The following is an 18,584-nucleotide window of genomic DNA, read 5'->3' on the forward strand; positions in this document are numbered from 1 at the left end:
AAGGACAGCGATCAGAGCCACCCATGAGGGCATCAGGTCCTGTTCTCATCAGAGGAAGGAAGCAGCAGGATTCCTGCTTGTGGGCGTGGTTCTCCAGTTATTGAGGGCCCCTGATGGCAGGTGTCCCCACTGATGACAACAGCAGGACCCTAGAGCTGTAGGGGTCAAGGTAAGTCATTGAGGGTCCCTCCCGAGGCCCTGCCTTGCTTGAGGCTGCTCACCAGCTTACACAGGAAACACTCAAGTCTACTCCAGTACCAGTCACCTGGTATCCAGCAGAGGAGGGGGACACTACAGCCAAGGTGCAGAATTTGTCCACTTAATTTTATTCTCCAAAGTGAGGATCCAGGGAGAGCTCCAGTGTTTATTATTATAATACTGAGGGTGAAAGGGGTCCAGTGTTTGTTGGAGGCACAGGGGGGTGTGGAATCCTAGTTCTTTTAAGAAGATCCTAAGAAGAGCCGGGGCTCTTCAAGTTCAGTTTTCAAGTTCAGAGATCAGCCCCAACTCTCTGGTCCATGACTGCATCGTCTCCCAGGATGCCCATCCTGGGGTCCCCTGGCCATCCCTTTTTCTCAAGTACCAGCTGGACTTTGTAGATGACCAGAGTAGGGTGATCTGGCCCTAGAAAACAGGAGTGCCTTCAGCTTTCTTCTCTGTATACCTCAAGGTACAAGAGTGAATTGCATGTTTGGGGAACTCACACCCTACCATAACCTGGGGGAAGGAAGGGAGCAATACCCAGAAACCCACAAGGAAAGCTAAATCCCTGGTCAGACTTCAGGTTTTGCCCTGCCTAGGGCTTTCTGGGATGAAAGGGGCACTGTCTGGAATCAAGATCCCACCTTGAGTGTTGCTGGCTTTTTAAAAAGAAGTTTACTTCAGGTGTATTTATAGTAGTTCATTTTGACCCCAAGTATACCCTCCCAGCATCTTTGACAACCATGGCTCCTGTGAGGTGACCACGAGGATCGTCTCCTACAGGGATGTCTGGGGCGGAGACCATTCTGGGCAGGATTTGATGATGAAGATGCTAGAAAGGAGGGAAGGTCAACATCTAGATCTGGCCCTTTTCTGCCTTGTTTCAAAATGATCTTTGGGTAAGTGGGGCATGATGGGGGCTGAAGGAATCCTGTCCCTCAGCTATGCTTCTTTGCAGTTTTGTTAATTAGTCTCTGGGAATATTTGAAGGGACTCAGGATACGATAAGAATTGGAAAAAAAATTTGGGCCATCTCTCAAACAAGAGTTTGGAGCAGCTAAGGGACCTGAAAAGGTCTCTTGAACAAGGTGGGATTTTAGGCGAGTTTTGAAGGAAATCAGAAGGGGAGGGGGGAGAACATTCCAGCCTTCCCTGAGGCCAGACAGAGAAAATGCAGAGTTCTGGTGGGTTTTGTGGGAATACCAGAAGAATCCAGGAGGTTGAGTCCAGTACAAGAAAACCAGGAGGGGACATTGTGGAGGGCTTTGAATGACAAACAGAATTTTATATCTGATCTTGGAGCTACTGGGGAGCCAGTGGAGTTTACTGACCTGTCCTTGGACTTCCTTCCTTTTTATAAATTCAAAAGCCTGGCTTACATCATATTATAATGTAATATATTATATTATAAATTCATTGAGGCTGACTGCTCAGGCCCACCACTCTGGTCCCTTGGATCCCACACTCCTTCAGGAGAAAGAACTTGAAATTACCAAGACTTGGCTGGCCTCGACCCCCTCTGCTGGCTGCCATTGGTATTTTACCATTCTTTTAGTTTTTCAGGCTGTTGACCCAGTAAAATGAAATTGGCTCACCAGTCACTTCCAGCTAACAGTGGGAGAACCACGCTGAAATAGGGGCTCAGTCCATGAAGCCATTGGTAAAAGTGCCAAACAGCACAGAGTTGAGACTAAATGCCTGGGATCCTCCATGGGAGGCCTCCTTCCAAGTTGGCCTCAAATCATTAGTGCAGATGGTTAATTAGATCCAGATCTGCCTAATTGTCCCTGCGACCAGTCCCCTCCTCTCTAGCTTTTCCAAAAGAACAGCATGACATGTATTCTTAAATGCTTAACTAAAGACTTGGTGAACTCTTATCTACATCACATTTCCAGTTCAGTAACATTATTTAAAAAAGGAAATACGCCTCATCTTCTCTGACTCCTCTCAATAATCACCACTTCCTTACCTAGACGGTCACTGCCAGGAACTCTATAATCTGTAGACTCCTTTTGCATTCCTTTTTGGAAAATCAGGACAAGCGGTCCTGAGGCCATCCAGCTGTGTCCTCAGCTAATCTCACCTTTCCATCTTCTCCATGAGGACAGTATCAAATGCCTTATTAAAAGCTTTACTAAAATAGAAGTAAATGATGAACAAAGAATTCCTCTCATCTGCCAGCTTACTAATTCTGCCAAAAAATGAAATGAAGTTAGTGAAGTACAACACACACACTCTGGTCTCTCCCTCCCAATCCTCCAATGTGCTGGTAAGCTGGGTCCCCAGAGAGAAACTGATGACTATTCCCATCAGGGCTCTGGAGGCAACAATATTGCTTATGAGTTCCCATCCAATAACTTTGTTTTTAAATTCAAATTTTTACAAGTTCTGAATTCCCTCCCTCCCATCTCTACCCCCACCCAAAGAGAAAGCAAGAAGACAAAACCTATTACAAATATAACTAATCAAGCAAAACAAACGCCCACATTAGCCTCATCCAGAAATATATACATCACTCTGGAACTCCAAGTCCTTTACCCGGTTCTTTTCATGAGCTCTCTGAAGTTATGATTAATTACTCTGTTGATTAGAGTTGTATTTCTCTAATTTAGATATTTCTCTTAAGGCTATTGATAGGTTGAATTTCTTCCTCTAAAAAACGCTTAATCACATCCTTTGAACACATTGATTGAGAAATGACTCTTATTTTCATAAATTTGAACCAGTTTCCTGTAAGTCTTAGATATGAGCCTTTATCATTTATAATGAAAAATGCTATCCACCTCCAGAAGAAGAACTGACAGAGTCTGAATGTAGGTGGAAGCAGACTATTTTTTACTTTTTTTCATGTTTTTTTTTTTGGTCTGTGTTTTCTTTCACAACATGACTAATATGGAAATATGTTTTGCATGACCGTTACAACCTTTATCAAATTGCTTGCCATCTTGGGCAAGGGGCAGCAAGGGCGAGGATGGAAGGAGAGAATTTAGAATTCAGATTTTTAAAAAAGAATGCTAAGAATTGTTTTGCATGTGTTTGGAAATTATATATATTATACATATATGATTGTATGTGTGTACATACATACATATATACATGCATATGTATACACATAAACATACACATTTTATATATATATATATATATATACATGAGATTATCAGAAATACTTGCTGCAAACATTCCCCCTCTCCAAATTTCCTGCTTCTCTTCTCATTTTAGCTGCATTGGTTTTATTTGTGCACACACTTCTTAGTTTTATGTAATCTAAATTGACCGTGTTCCCTACTGTCAATGTCTCTATCTCTAGTTTTATCAGAAACTCTTCCCTTCCTGCCTTGCTCCTCTAATTTATGATGTCATTCTTTATGCCTAAATCATGTACCAATTTGGAGTTTTTCTTGGAAAACAATATGATATTTTGGTCCGTGCTTACTTTCTGTCAAGCTACTTTCCAGTTTTCTCCAATCATTTTTGTCATATAGTGAGTTCTTGCTCAATAGTTGGGATATTTGGGTTTCTCAAACCCTAGGCTATGATGATCATTTGCTTCTGTTTGTGGTACATTAATCTATTCCATTGATCAACCTCTCTATTTTTCACCCAGTACCATTTTTTATGATTGTAATTTTGTAGTATAGTCTGAGCTGGTAGTGCTAAGTCTCCTTTTTCAGTTTTTTTCTTCATTAATTTCCTTGATTTTCTTGACATTTTTTTACTCAAGATGATTTTGTTATTTTTTTTCTAGGTCTCTAAAGTAATTTCTTGGTAACTTGGTTTGGCACAGAATAAGCAAATTAATTTAAGTAGTATTGTTATTTTCAGTGTATTGGGCTGGCCCATCCACCCATGAGCAATGAATATTTTCCTATTATTTAGATCTGTCTATATGTGTGTAAAGAGTTGTAATCATATTTGTATGCAGTTACACACACATCTATCTTGACAGGTAGGCTCCCAAATATTTTATATTGTCTATTGTTATTTTAAATGGAATTTCTCTTTTTATCTCTTCCTAGCAGATTTTGTTGGGTGTACGTAAGAAATGCTCAAATGTGGATTTGTTTTCTATCTTGTGACTGTTAATTGTTTCACTTAATGTTTTTAGTTGACTCTCCAGTGTTCTCTAAATAAAACATTATATTACCTGAAATAAGGGAGAATTTTTTCCTCTTTGCCCATGCATATTCTTTCTGTTTCCTTTTCTTGTCTGCATGCTAGATCTAGCACTACATTGAATGGAAGTGGTGAAAATGGAAAGCCTTGCTTTATTCCTATTCTTATTGGAAAAGTATTTAGCTTATCTCCATTACAGATAATGCTTGCTCTTGGTTTTAAAAAGATACTAATTATTTAAAGGAAAGTCCTAATTATTCATAAGTTTTCTAGGTTGTTTGCTGTTTTTTAACAGTCATGAATGTTGTGCTTCATCAAAAGCTTTTTCTTCATCGATTGATGTAATTATATGCGTTTGTTAAGGTCAATTATATTTATCATTTTCCTAATATTGAGACAGTCCTGCATACCCAATATAAAAGCAGGCTGTACCATACTTGGTATAGTATCTTTGTGATATGTCACTATCCTTTTGCTGAAATTTTGTTGACAACGTTTGATCAATACTCATTAAGGAGGTTGATCTTTCGTTTTCTTTCTCTATTTTGCCTCTACTTGGTTTAGGTATCAATACCAAATTTGTGTCACAGAACAATTTTGGTAGAGTCTCTTCTATTCAAACAGTTTATATGGTATTGTAATTAATTGCTCTTTAAATGCTTAGTCAAATTAACTTGTAAATAGATCTAGGCCTGGTTTTCCCCCCAAGGGAACTCATTTATGACTTGTCCAGTTTATTTTTCTAAGATAGGAGCATTTGAATATTCTATTTCTCATAGTGTTTATCTGGGCCATTTATATTTTTGTAAATATTCATCCATTTCATTTAGATTGTCATTTTTATTGGCATATTGTTGGACAAAATTGTTTCAAATAACTGCTTTTCTTTCATCTTCATTGGTTGTTAATTCATCTTTTAATGATGAATTTTGATATTGGTAATTTAGTTTTATTCTTTCTTTTTAAATAAATAATCAGATTACTCAATGGTTTATTTAATTTATTGTTTTTTTTTTTTTAAAAATCTCTTACTTTTATTTATTAATTCAATGTGTTGGTTTTTTTTACTTTCAATATTGTTAACCTCTCCTATTTTGTTGTTAAATTAGGAATTTTGAACTTTCTAGTTTCCTATTTTTTTAGTTGCATGCACAGTTCATTAATCTGCTCTTTCTTTTAGTGACGTAAATGTTTAGAGGTGTAAAATTTCCCCTAAGTACTAATTTAGCTGCATCCCACAAATTTTGACATCTTTTTCATTGCCATTATCTTTAATGAAGTTATTGATTATTTCTGTTAGAGACACATGTGATGCTAATGAAGTATCAAGGAAACTTTATTGCATCAGAGTTCAGAGGAGTTGAATGTCTTGGCTAAAGTGGGCTCAAACACCCCGCTGAGTACAGAAGTGAGATGAGCTATATACAGTTAATTCAAAACAAATCCTCGAATCAGGGAACAGATTGGTTAGTTCCCTTTAGGTCACCACCTTCTTTACACATCTATCACGTACCTCCTTGATGTGCTTCCCCCCTTTCTCTAACATATGAAATGTGTCTAATTTTGTGCTTTTTCTCTCCCGGGGGCAGAGAAGTTAATTTGCAAATAGCTTATTAAACAAGCACAAAGAAGAAAAGCTTTCTCCTGGTTATTCCTAGTCACATTTCTGAACCAGTTCAGACCAAATCAGCCCCTATCCTGGTTCTTTGGTTTTCTGAAGGCCACTGTCTGTCTCCTGATTGGTTGAGTTCATCTGTAGTCTGCTAGCCTTCTTATTATCTGACGTATTCTCGATGACTTCATCAACTAGTAACAACTTCTGTGGAAACTTAACTTTTTGCCGTCTCTCACGTTTCTATAATTTGTTATTTAACCTACCTAGCATTCTTTATGATTGTGTTTGTTTCCAGTTAATTGTTAATCTTTGCTTCAAATGTCCTTTATTGAATATAATTTTATGGTGTTATGTTTGGTAAAGGATGCATTTAATACTTCTACTTTTCAGAATTTGATTGAGGGTTTTGTATCCTAATCCATGGTCAATTTTTGTAACTTGTGTAAGCATAATTGAAAAATAGGCATATTTCTTTCAATTCCCATTTAATTCTCCAGAGATCTACCACATCTGACTATTTTAAAATTCTATTCAGTTACTTAATTTCTTTGTTTGTTTGTTTATTTATTTTTGGTTAGTTGACCATTGTTGAGTGGGGTAAATTTTAGTTTTATTATCAATTCCTCCCTGTTACTTAACTTTTCCTTTATGAATTTATACAATATGAAATTTGGCGTTTATATGTTTATTATTAGTGTTAATTCATTGTCTATGGTACCTTTTAGCAAACTGTAGTTCCCATGTTTATCTTTTTTAACCAGATCCTTTCTCTCTCCCCTCCCTCCCCCCTAAGCCCTGTCCAAGGATTATACTTAGTTTTTCTGGGTAAGTTATTCTTGATTGTAAACCTAGATCTTTTACCTCCCAGAATGCCATATACTAAACTCTCTCCTGTTTTATAGCGGTGGCTGCTAAGTCTTGTGTAGTTGTGACTATGGTTCTTTTGAACTTGGATTCTTTCTTTATTACAGCTTGCAATATTTTTACTTTGACTTTGGAGCTCTGGATTTTTGGCTATGATATTCCTGGGAGTTTCCATTTGGAAGCTGTTTTCAGGAGGTGACTGGTGGATTCTTTCAACTTCTACTCCACCCTCTGGTTCAAAGTGATCTGTGCAGTTTTATGATTTCTTGAAATATGATGTCTAGGCTCTCTCTCTCTCTCTCTCTCTCTCTCTCTCTCTCTCTCTCTCTCTCTCTCTCTCTCTTGCAGGGGAAGAGACATGGCTTTTGGATAGTCTCATAATTTTAAAACATCTTTCCTCATTCTGTTTTCCTGATCAGTTTTTTGTTATGAGATAGCTTGCATTTTCTCCTATTTGACTTTGTTTTAACTGTCTTCTGGAGTCTCTTTAGTCAATTTTAAACTTCAGGGAGTTATTTTCTGGGGTACAGTGTCATGCCTCTTGTTCTAAGGTCTTCATTCTCTTTTCATGTTTTTCTTCCAAAGCTTTCATTTGATTTTAAAATAATTTTTGGCTTTTTTCTTTAAACTGCCTTCTTTAGCTCTTCCTGGAATTCTTATTGGGCTTGTGTCCCAGCTGCATTTTTCTCTGAGGCAAGCTTGGCTCATAGATGTTTTTAAGTCATTTTCTTCTGTGTTTTTGTCTTGAGCTTCCCTAATACCACAGTAGGTCTTTATGACTGAGTTATTATTTATTTGCTCCTTCTTCTAGCCTACTTCTTGATTTTCAACTTTATATCAGGGTTTGGATCTGCTCACCTCTGGGAATGTCTGGCCTGAGCTTTGGTTCACAGTTCAGTCTAGGGGCCTGCAAGCTTTCAGTGCTCCCAAAAAGATATGATCTTGAGAGAGGTCTATTCACTGCCCTGCTAGTCTGAACTCTGCCTGCTTACGACCCATGTTTGGGTCTATTGTCTTGTCCTTAATTGAAGGTGTCAACAGACAGCTGCTGGACTTACCTACCCACTGTTAGACTGCTGGGAGGTTCTGTATGTCCAGAGGGATTGAGCTCTGCTTTGCTCCGGTGATCCCACTGCAGGCTTAGGCACTAGGCTGCTCCAGTCCTGGGCTCAGAGACTCACAATGCTGTTTCCTTCCAGATTTGTCCTTGCTCAGAGATAGGGCTCACACTCCTGACTACTCCTCTTTCCTTTGGATCTATGACTGGGACATGGGTAACAGACAAAAGAGCTGCCAGACAGCCCCTACTGCTGCATCCAGAACTTGTTCAGGAATGCTCAGGATCTCTTGCCCCATCTCAGCCCTCTTTAGTGTCTGGCTCCTGGAATGCTCCCTTCCACCATGTGTGTTATCGGGCATCTTCCTGTCTCCACTGTCCACAGACTTCTCTGTTTGTCTCCCTAACCCACACTGGCCTGGAGAAATTATTCACTATGACTTTCTTGATAAGAATTTTTTCTGAAGCATTTTCTAGCTCTTTACTGAGGAGATATGCTGGGCAAGCTAAGGCTAAAATGCTTTCTCTCTTGTTCACCTTGACTCTGCCTTTGCCACAGGCTCAATGAAGAATGAATCTTGGGGAGGGGGGGAAATGAGGGGGCATGCCCTGGCACCTTCAGTAGGAACTAGTTTTTCCCAGTGGGCATCATTCAGTCTTTCCAGCAATTGGTGGGTAAATCATATCTCCTTGGGAAGGTCCTAAGTCAGGGCCCCGAAGATGTGCATTTAGGGTTTGTTGGGTCTCTCATAGCACTACACACATCGCAGGGTCCATCCCCTGCACACAGAGCAAGGGACCAGAAGCCTACCAGGTATTCTGAATGGCTTCCCAGAACTTGGTGAGGGGCTTCTCTCAATGAAGAATTGACTTGCTCTACATGTCCCAGTACCCAGACACCTCAGAAGCCCCCTTGGCCTTATCTTGGAATGAGGGTAAGTAAGGTCTTCAAATGAGTCTGTGACAGAAAGCTTTAGGATTTTAGGACTGGGTGGGGATGGATTGCACTGGCACCACCCCTCAAGTCCCTTCCCCACCTGGCCTTGATGCCTGTTAGTGTCCAGGTTGGGAACAGAGCTGTTCTCTAAGCCAGCTCTCCTGGGCCTGAATCATTTTGAGCAGAGGTTATAGGGGGCCGCATGTGAGACGCTAAGACGCGGCAGATCTGGCAGCACATCCAGCCCTGTGGCTCACGTTGGACCAAGCCTGACATTCCAGGCCCCTCCCGTGCAGCCACAAGTGCAGCCTCAGAGCCAGAAAACTCTGGGTCTCGCCCTCAGAAAAGCCGCAGGAGCTGCCTCCTCACCTGTGGCTGTGGCTGCCCTGTGGGCCGAGTCAGCAGCTCCGCCCTCTCACGTCGGGGATATTGGGAAGCCAGGGGAACAAGCTGGCTTTGGAAAGGCAGCTTACCTGCTCAGCCCTCCCTTTCCAAAATAGAATCCCAGCGAAGAGCTCAGCCTCTAATTACCTCTGTCCTAACCATCAGGCCGACCAGTGATGACTGTGATCGGCCGGTCTCGAGTTATAATTATAGAGCTGGAAGGAAAAACTGCCGACTTTGTCCTGGCTCGTTATAAATATCACGTACCCCGTCTTCTCTTCTCTATGATTTACTGTACTGGAAGCAGACGGTCCTAGAGTTGGCCCCCAACTGGCCTGATGTTCTGGAGCAGTAGAATCTTGCAGCCCAGGCATGGATGCTCCAGGCTGTCAGCCCCCACCAGCGTTGGCCTGGGGGGGAGGGAGGTCTGGCCTAGAGTCCAGGTTTTGCTGCTGGCATGCTGTGTGGATGGGGGAAGTCACCTGCAGCTGCTCTTTGATGCCTCCTTGGCCTCCTTGTCTGAGGCAGGCGTACAGTAGGAAGCCCCAGGTACCCGGTGGTGAAGGCCTGGGTTATGTCCACCACCCCCACCACTAGCTAGAGATCACTGTGTGCTCCATGCTGGCTCACACACTGATTCTTAGATGTTCTCGGGCTTTCCTGAGTGATGCTTGATGTTCACTATTCAAGGCAGACATTCCAGTGCCAGGGTTTGTAGTGCCCAGTACACATTTGGAACTCAGCTGGGCTCATTAAATAAAGGACAGTTAAAAGGGCAGGGGTGTGTGTGTGTGTGTGTGTGTGTGTGTGTGTGTGTGTGTGTGTGCATGTGTGCGTTGGGGGACATGCTAGAGTAACTCGAACTATTGAGAAGCTTTTCTTTCAGTCTCCCATTATTTGGGCCACCCTCCCCCACCCTGCCAAAGGGTCTCCATCCCGATGGGTTCTGCAGGTGTGGAAGGTGGGCCAGGTCCCAGGCTTCAGGAATGGAATCTACCAGGGCCACTCTTCCTCCTGACAAGTGAGGGCCTGTCCAAAACTCTTCTTTCTGGAAGAGTTGGTGGCTGCCTGTAGCTTTGGGCTGAGCCCTAGCATGTCTAACTGGCCTTTGAACAGTTGCAGGCCCTCCAGGGAAGGCCAGACATAGGCACGCTCAGCATACAGACTGCACTCCCACCCAGACCTCAGGGGTGGGACCACATGTGACACAGGAGGATGCTGAGATCTAGGGGGAGAAACAGCCTGACCAAAGCTGGTGGCAGAGCCAGAATTCAAGGTCAGGCTTCCAAAATCTCGGCCTGGTCATTAGGCCAAATCTGTACTCAGACCCACGTTCTGATGAACTCAGTCTTGTGATCAGCAGGACAACATGAGACTTGACAATAAGGACATCTGGCCCTTCCTGACCGCCTCTCCCTGGTCAGCATGCAAGCCCAGGACAGGTTAAGTTAGGTAGACAGAGAATTAGAATTGGAGATAGGACCACCTGAGTTCAGATCTTGCCTCAGACACTAGCTGTCTAGTCTTCCTAGATTACTGACGCTGGGCAAAGCCCTTAACCTGCCTAAATCTCAGTTTCCTTATCAGGAAAAGGGGACAGTAGCCATGTGTGCCTCCCAAGGTTGCTATAAAGATCAAATGAGATGGTATGGTAAAGCATTTTATATGTGCTTCTATGAGACAAGGAAGCAGGAAGGACCAGCTGGGGACTGGGATTCTCTCATGCTTCCTGGGAGCTTTCCAAAAGATGCAGCCTACCTTCCCTTGTCTCTACTGTGTGTCCTCTGCATATCTGAAAATAATTTTACCTCCCCTAAAGGGTGGCCTGAGTCTCAAAGGGTGGCCTGGGTTCTAAAGGAGTGGCCCGGGTTCTAAAGGAGTGGCCCAGGTTCCACAGGGAGGCCCAAGTTCCAAGGATAGCCCCGGTTCTAAAGGAGTGGACTGGGTTCCAAGGATGGCCCAGGTTCTAAGGGGTTGCCCTGTACTGGTGGGTACTCTCTCTCACCCATACTTCTGCTGCTTGGTGGTTCAAAGCTCTCCTTCCTGCTTTCAGGGGCCCAGATCAAGCACCAGGTGGGGCCTCCCTGTGACTCCAAGCCCTCCCCTGCTCTTCTTTCAGTCTAGGGGTGCATTTCCCATTTCCATCCAAGACCTAAGAACTAAGCCCAACCCCAAATCAGCAAACAGTGAAACAATCCCAGGAAAGATCAGGGCCTTTGCCAAGAGAGGAGCTCAGGATCAAAGACAAAGGAGAAAAGCCATCTTTGGAGAGCCCCATCATCAGATGAAAGGCCAGCGCCAGGTCAGGGCCACAGGAAATCCTCAGGGTCTGAGAAGCCCCTCACAGCTAAGGCTTCAGGGGACTTGGAAATGAAGGCCCTGGATCTGAAATCTACCTCTGCTATTTCTCACGAGTGACCTAGGGCAAGTTATTTTCTCTATGTGGACCTCAGTTTTCCCAGAGGACACTTAAGATTCCTCCCAGCTCTCCATCTGTGAACTAAACTGAAGACTGGGGATGCTGAAGCAATGACCAGATGGCTCCTGCCCCCTTGGCCTCTCACCAGCCTTCTCTCATTGCCCAGTGAAACCTCTGCTTGGGCACCTGCTGCCCCCTACTGTCCATTTTTAGCCTTAATGAGGGCAGGCTTCCGACATCCATCCAATTCTGCCAAGGTGCGAAGGTCCAGGCTGCTTCTGCTCAGCTCCGGGGCAGTACCAGGGCCAGTGAGGGGGAAGGTGGACAGGAAGATTAGGGCTCTATTCCTGCCATGAGAGCTGTTCAGTGAAGGGTGGAGAAGAGCAGGGTCCCTAGAGAGGCAATGATTCCTGAGGATGCTGAGCTTTGGAGGGGCTGCTGTGGGACATCCCTCAGCTGCACACAGGACAGTCTGGCTGGCTTGGAGAGCTTGTGAAGGTAGCTAAGTGAGTCTGGAAAGGCAGACTGGAAACACACTGTGGAGGCCTCTGCCCACCACTCTGGGGCATTCTCACTTGATCTGAGAGTCAGTGGGGAGCCATAGTTTTTGAATGAGGGAGTGAGGTGGTCAAAGATTTGGGCCTTTCCCATCCACCATCATCCCTTGGCACACAAGAAGCAGCTTTGTCCAGGGATGATCCAGTTCTCCCCATGCTGGCCAAAGAACCTTGGTCCATGGCTTTAGGAGGCGAGCTTCTCTTTCCCTTCCTCCTCTTTGACCCCCAGTCTCCTGAAGTGGATTTGGACTCTCCTTGCCACTGTGAATCTTGATGACCTGGGGCATTGCCTTGTCTTCCGGGATGTAGATGACCCTGAAACCTCTGTATGCAAAACTATTTGCTCCAGGAAGAACTTAATGCACAGGGCACTGAGTAGGCCATAGGAAAGTCCAGCTGCCTTCCATGCTGCTGGGATCCTCTGCCTTGGCCATCTTGGGGGCTCTCTAAGGAGCACAGTGACTTGGGAGCTCCAGGGCCTGGTCTGTTAGGGATCCTTCACCTCCCACTGCCTGTCATCATTTTTAACCCAAACAGAAGCTGTTCCACAAAGGCAATCCAGTTTGTTCCCTAGTATACTAAGGAATCATGACTCACATCTGGGCCTCCTGATGGCTAGCTTCGAAGCCTATTTCCATGTGCTGAACTAGACTTGCGTATTGCCCAGACCCCCCATTCCATGCTTTCTGAAGAGCTCCTGTCTCTAAAGAACTGTGCAGTGCATCCTCAGAACAGCCCTGCAGGGTGAGGAGGGTCTATTACCTAATGCATGTTTTTCTGTTACCATTTTAGCCAGAAGAAGTGACAAGCCCAGGTGACAGGGTCAGTGAGGGTTAGAGCCTGGGCTTTAACTGGAATCTCATGGGGGGTGAGGGGAGGGGGCTTCCCACGATGTCTTGTTCTTTCTTCTACTCTGATGCCCTCCCCCAGTCCCATCTCCCAGTTCGGTTGAGAGGGATGAAGGAGAAGTGACCCACCCTAGCAAAACAGGTCAGATTTACCCTAGCCAGAAGGAATGTCTCCCTAGCACAGACTTTGGAAGGAACACGTCATGTTTCCTCCTCTCTACTAGAGTATAAGCTCCATGAGTACAGAGACCTGGCCAGCTTTGTTTTATATCATCCCCAGGCCCTCACACAAGCTGTGAGCACACAGCAGGCACTCCAGAAGTATTTGTTGGGTGCATGGATAAGTAAGTAAGGAAGAGAATGGAAGAAGGAAGGAAGGAGGGGAGGAAGAAAGGAAGGAAGGGAGAGAGGGAGGAAAGGAACGTCATGTGGGAGGGGCAGAGAGAACAGTTGGGCTGGGTGGCTGAGTGCAAGAGGGAGAGGAACAAATGTGAAGTGAGTCTGAAAAGGCAGGTTGGGGCCAGCTGTGAAGAGCTTTAAAGGCTAAATGGGCAGTGGTGTGCAGATAGATGGTTAACAAGCAGTTCTTGAGGGGCAAATGAGACACTTTACAGTTTAATTTGTGTAATTAACATTTTCTCCACCACTTTCTTAAGTCTAGACAATCAGCACAACAATCCCTCCAACTGTGATGTGTGGGGTTCACTGTCTCCCAAGGTGTAAATGATCACACTGAGCATGGAGCTGTGGGCTCCCCCACTTGCTGGGCAGCTCTAGGTGACTTCAGCAAAGCCCTGTTAGCAGGGATTTTATATTTCCTTCTAGAAGCTGTATAGAATTGTTGGGATTATTGAGCAGGAAATCACATGACTGGATCTGTGTTTAAGGATGTTACTTTGACAGCGCATTCTAGGGCTGACTGGAATGGGGAGAGACTTATCCATACCATGGATTTGCTTGAGTTCCTGGTGTGAAAAATAACTCATTCAGGCTCCAGAGAGATGAAGATAAAAGAAGAGTTTACAAATGCACTGCAGCGTCCTGCTGGATTGACACACCCTCCAGAAACAAAAGGAAGCCTTAAAAACCCATGCCCCACCACAAAGTCCCTCTCCTGTCTCCCTAGAGGCTGGGTAATGCAGGGCGTACAGGTTTCTGATCCTCCCTCACATGTTCTCCCTCTCCTGTACACACATCGTGTAACCACTGAGATGAAGCCTTAGCCCTCCCAAAGGAGGAGAATGGGCATTCCAAGCAAGACTTTACTCCGTTGACTTCTAACCTCAAAGCAAGATAAAACCCAGCTGGAAGCATGCTTTGCTGCGTGAGACACGAGGAAGGAGTTATGTCTCCCACTCTGCTGGTTGTTATTCTAAATTTATGGACACACACTTCTCTATTACGTGTCTCAATTTTCCTTCTGCTGCTGGAAGATACTCTAGTGCTAGTCTATGCTGTTAGTGTCTTCTACAGCCAATTTACTTTCCTGCATTTGCTGCAAAGTCAAAAGACTTCCTGGTACGCATGCATCCCCTGGATTAAAAAAGTCACATATTACATAATTTTGGTGGAAACAAAAGGTTGTTTTTATCATTCCTCCCAGTCCTTCTCCAGCTTATTTTACAGATGAGGAAACAGAGGCAAACAAGGTGAAGTGACTTGCCCAGATACAACTAAGAGCCTGAGACCAGATTCTAAACTAGGTCTTTCTGACAGCAGGCCAGGCACTCTAATCACTGTGTGCCACCTAGCTGACAATTATGAGGGAAGTGGCCCTATTTCACAACAGAGGAATGGGGAGAGACTTGTGTCAGGCAGACCACCAGCAGGCTTCTTCAATAGTCCAAATATGAGATGATGAGGGGACTGCACAAGGTGGTGGCACAGGTAGAGAGATGTTACGAAGGTGACAGGCCTTGGTAACTAATTAGATCTAGGGGTAAAAGGGAGGAGTTCAGAACATCCCCTAGGTTGCAAATCTGGGTGACTAGGAGGATGGCAGTGCCTTCCACAGTAGTGATTGTGTGGTTTGTCCTTCATTCTTGAAGAGGACCATAACATCAGGGAGATGATGACATGATTTGCAATTGACTTTGATTTGAGTGAGGGAGGGCTATGCAAGGCAACTTTCTTTTCCAGAGCCATCTGGGTTCAGGGGCCAGATATCCATTAGGATCTGGAGGAGGATGCAGTAGGAGATCTCAGCCCTTTTAAGTCTTCTCAAGGGATGATCTCTTTAATGATAATAATAATAAAATCAAACTGGAAGGGGAAGACTTTCAGGGTTGCTGGCCAAAAGAGAAACAGTTAATATTTGCATTCACTCTAAGCCAGGAGGGCCAGTAAAACAACCATTAAGGCAGGGATCTACTGTGGTCAGTCCTTCAGATCCAGGGTAAATTGGGTTTAAGGCTTTGTCTTTGAAAAAGAAATCTAGTCAGTAAACCCCAAGTTTAAGAAGGAAGCTTTCCACCATCAAAATTTACATTCCTTCGGACAGAACATCAGAGAAGGGAAAGTAGAGGAGAAGGGATCGGAGGAAATGGAAAAAGAAAGGGGAAAGGAGAGGGAGAGACTTAGGAGGAGAGGAGCCTTCCACATTAATAGAAAAATGAAGAATGGAGGCCTGTAATGTTTGAGACATGCTGAGCTGAAGAAGTCTACAAGACATCTTATGGGAGATGGCCAGTAGACAGTTGGAGGTCTCCCTCCCAAAAAAATCGGCAACGCAGGAGACCCAGAGAGGCCAGGCAGTAGAGTGAGCTAGGTCTCGGGGCTGCACAGCAGGATCAGTCAGAGATTAGATGTTTGGTTTTTCTCCAGGGCATTTTTCCGGAGTTACAGATAGTAAAGTAACAGTGTAGCCCTCACGCCCGACCCCAGGGATTGGATTTTGCGCCCTACCCAGGTAGTTACTTTGTATACATCCTCCCCGTACAGCTCCTAGTATAGAACGCGTTAATTTCAAGGTTGCTCCTTCCGCCCCCTGCCCATGGCTGCTTGTGGTTACTTTGTATCCATCCGACAGTAATCTGTCCGACTTAATTTCAGGATCGGGCTCCCCATCTACAGTTACTTTGAATCCATTCTACCGGGGAGAAGTCTCCAGACCCAGACAAAGTCAGTTTCAGGGGCTCCCCTCGCGCTCCGCCCCCGTAACAATAGCTGCTACATTGTAATTCAGCTCCTCAGCAGGTTGACCTGTGCCTCGGGTGCTCGGCGGCGGGCACTTACAAAGCACCCAGCCCCATGCGGCCCGGAGCCCAGGCGGGGTGGAATTCTGTAGGGCGCAGTGATCCCGAGGTAGGGTGGCCCCGCTCCGCGCCCCCTTTCCCAGGCAGCTGCGCGCCTCTCCCTGAAGCACCGCCCGCAGCCCCTCCTCCACCGCCCATCTCCCGCCCCCTCTCCCACAAGACGCCGCGGCACGCAAGCGCGTGGGGTGGGACGCGGCGCAGGGTCTTAGGGCCCGCGGTGTCGCTGGCGCGGCTGCGGGAGCGGGGCGGGGCGGGGCGGGAGCTCGCTTATGGCCGCCGCCGTCGTCATGGAGACCTCGGGTGAGTGCAGGCTCCTGGCCGGTTCCGGGCTGGGGGGGAAGTGAGCTCCTGGCTGCGGCCCATTTCGCGGTGGGAGGACTGCGAGGCTCGGCTGGGGCGGGAGCGGAATCTCACGCGGCTCCGGACGCGCTGAGCTCTCCTCTCTTCCGCAGACGACGCCGGGAACCGGCTGCGCTTCCAACTGGAGCTGGAGTTCGTACAGTGCTTGGCGAACCCCAACTACCTGAACTGTGAGTCCCCGAGGCTGCTGAGCTGGGTGCTAGAGGCGGCTGGGGAGGCAAGGGCAGGGTCCCGACTGTGTGTGGTTTTTATTGACAAGAGCAGGGCTCAGGGCACTAGGGCCAGCAGGTAGGGGAAACTGAATCTGCTGCCAGGGAATGATTTTGAGACTTTGGGGTAATCCTGGGGCTGAGCTGCCCCAAGGCATTGAACATCATCCTTAGTCATACTCAGCACTGAGAAATGCCAAAATGCCCCAAGCTGTTCCCTTTTTCTACCCGAGCTTCGACTCTAGTAATTGAGCTTTGTTCAGCCTTTCTCTCCAATCACCTGTTCCTGCTTACCTCCTTATCTCTTTTCATCCATCCATTTCAGTGTCCCTCCCTCCACCCCTTTCACTTTCTTAAAAGACCTAGCTGAGTAGTTGGTCTGGGATGGTGATCTGGCCTATCGGAGAGGGGCTGGCATGCCCAGCCCTGGGAGGGTTTCTCTTGTCTGCATCCTGTGGGTGAGCAGGTGGGCCCCAGAGTGACTTCTTTGTCTTCCAGTCCTTGCCCAAAGAGGGTACTTCAAGGACAAAGCTTTCGTCAATTATCTGAAATACCTGCTTTACTGGAAAGAGCCAGACTACGCCAAGTACCTGAAGTAAGTCTCAACAGCGAATTCTGAATTTGGAAGCTGATGTTTTGCCTTAGAAGAAATAATACCTGACTGGCTTCCCAGGTGCCTTCTGGGGGTTGGCAGAGTGCCAGCTGTACTTCATCCTTAACTCAGGCAGCTGTTGGGAGTCAGGAAAAGTCAAGTTGAAATGTGGCCTCAGACACTTCTAGCTGGGTGACCCCCAGGCAAGTCACTTCCCCAATGTCCTCCTGTTTATTCTACTGTATGAAGGGGATAAATAGCCCCTCCCTTCCAGGGCTATCAGGAGGAGCAAACGAGGTTATAATTGTAAAGTGCTTAGCACTGAGTAGGTATTTAAAGGGGCCTTCTTTTCCTCTCCTTTATCATAAAAGCACAAACTGAGGGTCACCTAACCCCATATGCAGAACATTCTCCCTTCCCTGCCCAGGGTCACTAGACACCAGCTCCTCCAACGGCCCTGCCCCCACCCTGTAGAACAAAAGTTCCATGACATCAGGTTGTCCCTACATTTGAATGATTTGAGAGAGATGGCCTGTAACTGTCCCACTGAATTAGGGTAGATGGCCAAAGTTGCTGCCACTCCCCCCCTTCCCCACCTGATTACTGCACTTTGGGCTTGGCCCTCTCTGGGCCAATTCAGTGGCACGGTCATCCCTCCCCAGGTATCCCCAGTGCCTGCACATGTTGGAGCTGCTGCAATATGAGCATTTCCGAAAGGAGTTGGTGAATGCCCAGTGTGCCAAGTTCATCGATGAGCAACAGATCCTGCACTGGCAGCATTACTCCCGAAAGCGGATGCGGCTGCAGCAGGCCCTGGCTGAGCAGCAGCAGCAGCAGCCTCAGCAGCACAGCACCAGCAGCGCCTCCTCTGCGGGAAAGTGAGGGAGGGGAGCCTTCCACAGGCCCCTCCTAAAGGCTGCTCAGTGACTCTCCAAACCACCTGGTGGCTTCTTTGTTCTAATTCCCAAACTGAAGCAAAGTAAAGTTCTTTGTCAGAAGGGGCCAATGAGGCAGCCTGAGTGTCTCAGCTGAGAAGGCCCGTTGGCCTTAAGGGGAGGACCGGGGACCTGCATGGCCTGCCGGGTGAGAAGGGCCACAATCATGGGCACAAGGTCGAATTCTCTGGCCCTGGGTGTGGGGGAGGCTTGGCCCAGACCTTGGGTGGGAATAA

The 18,584-nt window shown here is 46.1% G+C and overlaps 1 protein-coding gene across 1 annotated transcript; it reads left to right on the plus strand.

Moving 5' to 3' along the window:
* The first annotated feature begins 14,580 nt into the window (after positions 1-14,580).
* Positions 14,581-18,419, plus strand: MED31 (mediator complex subunit 31). Its single transcript, XM_072619053.1, has 4 exons — positions 14,581-16,552; positions 16,705-16,782; positions 17,320-17,416; positions 18,076-18,419. The coding sequence occupies exons 1-4, from the start codon at positions 16,522-16,524 to the stop codon at positions 18,293-18,295; spliced, it is 426 nt and encodes a 141-aa protein (XP_072475154.1). The 5' UTR covers positions 14,581-16,521; the 3' UTR covers positions 18,296-18,419.
* The last annotated feature ends 165 nt before the right edge of the window (positions 18,420-18,584 follow it).

This window comes from Notamacropus eugenii, chromosome 6, assembly GCF_028372415.1.
Source record: "Notamacropus eugenii isolate mMacEug1 chromosome 6, mMacEug1.pri_v2, whole genome shotgun sequence".
Lineage (NCBI taxonomy): Eukaryota > Metazoa > Chordata > Mammalia > Diprotodontia > Macropodidae > Notamacropus > Notamacropus eugenii.